This window comes from Anneissia japonica, unplaced genomic scaffold (genome assembly GCF_011630105.1).
Source record: "Anneissia japonica isolate Jap-2015-1 unplaced genomic scaffold, ASM1163010v1 scaffold11779_len1430905_cov172, whole genome shotgun sequence".
In the NCBI taxonomy this organism is placed as follows: Eukaryota; Metazoa; Echinodermata; class Crinoidea; order Comatulida; family Comatulidae; genus Anneissia; species Anneissia japonica.
Genome location: NW_022740041.1, coordinates 43909 through 51633, shown reverse-complemented (window position 1 = coordinate 51633; position 7725 = coordinate 43909). Strand labels below are relative to the sequence as shown.

Genomic DNA, 7725 nt, shown 5'->3' with positions numbered 1-7725 from the left:
ATATATATATATAATTTCTCGAATAAGAACTTGATTATAATTGTATCAAACATGAAAATTTAATATTTAATGTAACATGAAAGCAAATATCTGTCGTGATACGAACCTACAACCTGCAAGGCCATCAAAATCTAGGAAACAATTAAATATATCTATTCATTTGTCAATTTGTTTGATTGTGGACAAATTAATCCAAAAAGTTGATGGCGTGTACAACACCCATCACCAGATAATAAACTGTCCCTGTAAAACTGCCTTTCAACCCCACTACAAGTTCTGCTTCTCATTCAGACAATGTTATGCTGTTCTCATTTTGATTTACCGCAATGTCTGTGAGATGTATTTAAAAAAATAATGTTTGATTTTGCAACTGAATTTATTAGCCTCCCTAAGCCTGTGCTCTACGGTTACGAGTTTATGGTTAAGCTATGTTTGGTCGCTGTAAAAGAAAATAAACATTTGCATAAGAACAAAGAATTTATTTGAGTCTAAGGCCAGCTAACAGATCGAAATGTCATTATTGCCGAAATACGTCCGTTCATACACACCTTTACGGGAATGTAATGCAACCTATCCAAATGATTTTGAATTTTGCAATGAACTTGAAACGACGTTTTTAAATAATTGTATTACAGAAAAGTAGAGTTTAGTAGTAAATAGAAAGCGCCGCTTTGAAAACGGAGTGTATCTAAAATAAAAAGAAATATGAAGGTCAGAACATCATTGGTCAAAGGCACGCCGACTTTATATGCATGCAGGTCCCGGACAAAACGTTCCAAAATCAATACAATAAACCTGACTATACATTTGACAACCCGAATAGTGCGACTAAATTCACTCACCATTTAACTTGGAAGCTATCAAAGAATGTGAACAATACGCTGAAAAGATGTTAATCATCTTTGCCAGGCCAGGATCGAAATTTGATAATATATTTTTCTAGGAGGGCTTTCTAATGTCATAGGTGGTAAAAGGTGTATTTTACCGTTTTTCAAACATGCTCCATCAATGATCATGACGTCATCTAAAGCAATATCACCTGTATCACTCCTTCCTACAATTCCTTCAAACACTATCTGGAAGGCACTCATTGTTTCAACTGAGATTTTTCCAAGTCGCCAAAGGTTTTCTTGGTTGTTTGTATTTGTCCACGCAGGTACACCAACAGTACCTGTTGTATCGACTATGTATACATTCAGTGTGTTCACTGTGGCCCCGTACATGTGGTAGAACCACTTAACGCATGTGCCGTTTGTTGCAGGATATGGCAATGTCCAAAGACGAGCGGTTTCATTGTTGTATCGCGGATATGAAGTTTCGATGTACATGTAGGAACCTGTAAGCAAATGAGAAAATAAATGTTCCGGTGTAATAGAGATTTTTTTTAGATCTATTTGATGTGTATTCTATATATTTTGTTTGTAGTTTTAAATATTTTCATTAGAAATTTAATTTAATTTAGAAAATATAAATTCATGTCAGCTTTTTAATACCTTGTAATGTTCCGTAAGTGTGGTCATACTCAGGACCAGTACCAGATGTGGGTGTTGATCCAGACGTTCTTATCCAATCAAAATCATCCGTTTCATCTTGTACAAAGTAACAAATGTATGGATCTTCGAAATCACATTGGGTTTGCGCTAAAAATTATAGAAGAAAAAATAAAAATAACTGCAGTAGTCACATTGGTTGGAATAACGCAAATAATAATTGTAACTTAAATAGTTGAAAATATTCTACGTTTTCCTCTAGGCCTACTAGCATTTTTTGGCAGTGAGTTATTCTTATTCCTATCTTATATCTGAGACAAGTTGTCTCAGCTTATATCTAATGAATTAAGTATGAACTTTTCAGTTGATTTTTTTCCATGTACTTTACAAATGTCACTCATATGGAGTCGAACCAGCCTTCAAAAATAGTTTTATGTTAAAATAACTACACAAAATCTTTGATTTAATATTTTAAATAATATCATATATTATTCTTCAACTTCATGATTTTTTTTTTGCTTTTTGAAATTTTCGACACCTAAACTAGTATGGCTATACGTTTTCTCAGTATTTTGTGATAATTACTGCTGGTGCACTCCAACAAAATTATAGAATTATAATTTTAAATTATAAAAACTTTAACATTTAACTGAATCTAACACAATACATACTGTACAGTCTTTTTAAAAAGTGACCATGTTCTATACATTTTTAACCATATTCGGCACACTAGGCTTACCATTATATTTAGCTCAATAGGTAAATACACATTTATCTCTGTAAAAACTTACACGTATTGCATGTTGGTCCAACAAAACCAGACATACACTGACAGTCCTCAATTCCGTGATCCGAGGCACAGACTCCGCCGTTCAAGCAGTCAATATCGCAAGTTTCTTCAATTAGAAATGAAACATAGCCTAACTTAAAGAAGCACTTGTATCAATATAACATCATCGTCATGTGTTGCTGTATTTTAATTCTTTGATTTTACCCTATCTCCAATATGGGAATATTATCTGGGGGAACACCTACAAAAGTATAAAGGAAACCATTTGGAAACTTCTGAAAAAAGCTGCTGGAGTTATAACATTCTCAAACACTAGACCGGCATCTGAACCATTATTTAACAAATTAAAAATACTCAATATTCGTGACATTTACAAACATAATGTCATACAATTCATGTCAAACGTCAAATGTGGCAAATTACGTGTTTGCCACATGAACATGTAGTATTTTCTATAAGTATAATAATATTTCCCACAATCCCAGAAACAAAAATAAAATGCATGTTCCATTTGCAAGACTGACTTGTAGTTAGCACTTGCTACACATAAGTGGACCCAAATTATAGAATTTTTTGTTGGACAAAATCCCACATATTTTACGTAAAACTTACAACGGTCTAAAATTATCTTTAAAAAATTATCTGTTGCCAATGTACTTTATATAAGTAATGTCTACATGAGAGATCGAACATGAATGGTATCATTTGACAATTTGATTTGTCATCAATTATGACTATTAGCAATATATACTGTATTTGTTTTTCATTGCTTTTGATGGTTGCATGAATGCATTTTGTATAAGGAATACACACCGACACACCGTACAAGTAATTTGTCGATTTCTTTCCGCTTTTGGGATTTTGTCGGATTGTGAAAGTTCGTATTCCTTGTTTTTGCTGAAATCCACTGTTTTTGGTAGTAGGGGCGGTCTTATGAAATGATTCGCTGAAATCCGATATGTTAGACATACGTCTGTTAATAAATGAGGGAATTTATTTCAGGATGGACGAAGGATGGTTAGGTTTGCTGTTGTCGTATAGCAGTTGATTGTTTGGTTTGTTGTAATACTTAAAGTATCCAATGCATGGCAGATGGATAAAAAGTTGTAATCTTGTCGCATTGCCTGGTCGAAGCTTAGGAGAGATGAGGAGAGAAAGTGTTTCGTATTTTTGGCCCGTCGTATAACTTCCCGTATAAAATTCAATCCGGTCGTATCAATATTTCTTGATCCATGTTGAATTGTTACCGTTTTGTGGGTACATAATAATAATTATCTACTTTGTCTTCAGGGGTTCTGGTGTGATTTTGTGTGTACTGGATTGCATTTGTTACGTTTTTAGCCCACTCTCTGAGAATGAGGGCTTATATGATGATTCTGAGCGAATTTTGAAGTCATTTGTTTTTCTATCTCTTCCTTCGTTTGTGACGCGATTAGGCCGATCTTGCAATAATATGGAAGATAAGGCCTGGGGAATTTAAAGTATGAAGAATTTTTGCGAAAATATTGTCGGGAAATATGTGAAAAAAGTATGTTTTTATATCATATCTCTTAACTAAGGTGGGTTTCTTATGAAAGCGTGTTCGCCATTGATCAGATTGCAAATCGCCTGTATATTCCACATTGTGTTTATCAACCAATCACAGCTTAGAATTGTAAGCTTTGCTGCTAATAAATGCGTCTGCACGAGTCAAGTTGGTAGCGAAAAATGAGCCGTTTTGCGGTGCTTGCAAGGGTGGGTGGTCTCTCTCTCTCTCTCTGAGAGAAAAACAATGTACATTTCGTGTCAATGTACTGTAATACAGGCTGGCCGCGATTTTTTACCCGTACGAAACATTTGCATGAAACTCCACTCGGGTTGTCTCGACTGACTCGACTCGAAAATCGCAATTCTGGATGTCAAAAGGTCATCAACCAAAGATAAACGTCTACAAAACTTCTGAGATACAGGATTGCTGCTCGCTATCTGATTTTGGAAAAAAAACACATTACCATTCTAAAATAATGGGTCGTTTAAAACGACATATGTATTACTTGATTTCACTGCACGAATAATAACAAGTGTTAGGCCCTATTTGAATTTGAGTTACATACTGTGCACATTTTTATTTTTTAGTTGGCCGCGGTTTTGGATAATTGTTTAACCTATGTCATGACGAATTCGAGTCAACTCGGCCCCAAGTCAACTCGGCCACATGTCAACTCGGCTCCAAGTCAACTCGGCATTTATTGAATATTTACCAAGAGATTTGAATGCAAAGCCAAAATTAAAGTGTTTTTAAATCGTTGCCTTTGTTATTTCGTTTCATTTACATGCACTTACAATAATTAAAACTGCATTAATAAAAGTAATATTAAAATGATATTAATAAAAATTATACAAAGGTATATAAAATAACTAATAATGTAAAAATATATACTTGGGGCCAAGTTGAATTGGGGTTGGTTGACATGGGGCCGAGTTGACTTGGGGTCGAGTTGACATGGGGCAGTGTTTGACTTGGGGCCGAGTTGACCTGCTTCCGCCTAGAATTACTAAAAATGAAGGCAGGGATTATAGGCCTAATATAGTATACTGTAGGTGCTTCTTGATTACAAAGCTTAGGCTAAGTTAATTAATGGCGAAATTATATATGGTTATTTATAATTATTATAATTGTTAATATTATTGTTATTAATATTATTATTATTGTTATTATTATTTAATATTAATTACATTACAAGGCGAAGGCCAAGTTCATTAATGCCTGAGTGATATATTTAATTTATTATTATGTAATATTTTTTTACTCACTGTCCCATTCATGTTTTAAATTTTGTTCAAAATTTCAGTCAATGGCATGCGAAAGGGGTCTAGTCTAGCGGAAGGTGGTCTAGGGGCCTAGTCGGGGGGGGGGGCTAGCAGGTAGGACCTAACTCAGCTTGGAACTAGGCCGTTCCACTAGGCCCAATATTTAGCTTCTTTTGCTCTAGCCTTTGATAGATGTACCTATTTACCACTGGTACTACTATAGAAATCCCATAAATCGGTAAGATTTTATAGGCCTGCCGTAGGTAAATAAAAACAGTACAGTAAAGCTGATAGAATACTCGAGCGTCACGACATTGCGAAGTGCCTGCTCTTGTTCGTAGTCGAATCAATCCGAGACGGCCCGAGTGGAGTTTCATGCAAATGTTTCGTACGGAAAAAAAAATTGGCGGGTGCACACTACCACTAAAAATGTCTGGCAGTGGCCAATCATGATACCTGGTACTATGCCAAATATTTTCCAGTAGGTTACATTAAGTTAACTCACAAGCTGATCTAGGTCGATTTTCGGGGCGGGGTATGAAGGGGTGTCTGGCAGGTACACCCCACTATCAAATATGTCTGGTGGTGGCCATTCCTGATACATGGTACTATGCCGAACATTTTCCAGTAGGTTTTATCGGGTTAACTCACAAGCTGATCTAGGTCAATTTTCGGGGGCGGACTATAAGGGGGTGTCTGGCAGGTACACCCCACCATTAAAAATGTCTTGCAGTGGCCATTTCTGATACCTGGTACTATGCCGAACATTTTCTAGTAGCTTTAATCGGGTTAACTCACAAGCTGATCTAGCTTAATTTTGGGGTACCGATTTCTTGCGTCTGGCAGCCACCCCCACCATTGGAAATGTCTGGCATTGACCATACATGATATCTTGAACTATGCCGAATATATTCTGATAGGTTCCATTGGGTTAATTCACAAGTTGATCTAGCTCAATTTTTGGGGCCTTTTTTATGCCCCTCCTGACCACACCCACCACAATGGGACCGGCAGATGCCGAATTTTTCTACATAGACAGGCACATAGAACATTACTATATACACACAAATTGGTTAACTTTCCAGCTATGCTGACACCCTTGGGTTCCTGGTCTAATAGTTTATGATTAAAGTGCCTTTCATTTTCAATGGATTACACTCCATTCCAACCATGGAATTACCAGTTGATGGATAGCCCAGTAATGGATAGACCTTGTGCCAGTTCAGTGCAACATTAGTACAACTGGAAATAACATTACATCAATTGCATTATATTTGTAAACATCTATATATATATATACATTATATATATAATGTATATATAATGTATATATAGATAGATGTTTACAAATATAATGCAATATATATGTATATATAATCTATATATATATTATCTATATATAAATATATATAAATATTATATATATATATTATCTATATATATATATATTATTTACCTATATATATATTATCTATATATATAAATACATATATATAATCTATATATATAAATACATATATATTATCTATATATATAAATACATATATATAATATGTATATAAATATATATATATAAATATAAATATATATAAATATATAAAAAATATATAAATATAAAAAACAGCCTGCCTCGGTTTTGGGCAAAATTTGAGTCCTTGGGATAGAAGTTTGGTTTCTCCTTCTGAAAGCTGACAGTTAATTTGAACAACTGAATCCCTGTCTCTTATACACATCTAGATGTGTATAAGAGAATATATATATATATATATATATAAACATGACAGTTCCTAATGTGTTTGGATATAATACAAATACATACAAAAGTAAAAATATTAGTTCTATAATTTAAAAAACATCACAGTAAAAGCTGCATGATGTAATTATAATGGGCCTTCTGAAAATGTCTTTATTAGAGGACCACAATGAAATACTTCTATGCAACAAATTCTATTCACCCACCAAAATGTCTACTTAAATCATAAACCGCTACATATATATCTTCATAATTACTGTACAAAATATTTCACAAAGTTACGTATATAACAACCACTACAACAACAACCACATTTCGTTTTTTACGCTCAATACACGTAGGCCTAACAACGTTCCACACAACCTGCACCCACCACCCACCGACAGCACATAAACATTGCCAGCTATTGTCATGTGGGCTATTGCATCATTGATGCTCTCGTCTTTTTTTTTTTTGTGATAGATGGGTAAAATTCTTCAGTGTCAAAATAAATTAACCTGCTGCTTGATTTGTGCAGGATTTTAAATCATTCAGTGACAGCAGTGGTGTTTTCCCATTGGTTTTCATTTGTGCTTTTGCTAGCATGTTGTGGTTTATCTTATGGTCTTTGAGTACTATGTTTTATTTTATGGGTTTATTAGTCTACAGTTTGGTTTATCATTTTGAGAAATTTCCTTATAGTCTTTGAGTGTTATGAAAGCCTTTTTTCATCAATGATTTCCAATCAGCCTTCGATTTTCAATTTTGTAGCAATTGATTTGGCTGAATTCGAGTCAACTCGGCCCCATGTCAACTCATACACACACACACACACACACATATATATATATATAAATTATATATATATATATATATATATATATATATATATATATATATATATATATATATATAGATTAAAA

At 34.1% G+C, this 7725-nt stretch overlaps 1 protein-coding gene across 1 annotated transcript in view; it reads right to left on the bottom strand.

Moving 5' to 3' along the window:
- The window catches only part of LOC117118135 (MAM and LDL-receptor class A domain-containing protein 1-like), a gene marked incomplete at its 3' end in the record, with an annotated part of 115392 nt that overhangs the window by 65103 nt on the left and 42564 nt on the right, over window positions 1-7725 (bottom strand). The window contains 3 exon segments of the mRNA XM_033262642.1: window positions 986-1336; window positions 1494-1640; window positions 2282-2386. Of these exon segments, the coding sequence (XP_033118533.1) occupies window positions 986-1336; window positions 1494-1640; window positions 2282-2386 (603 nt within the window).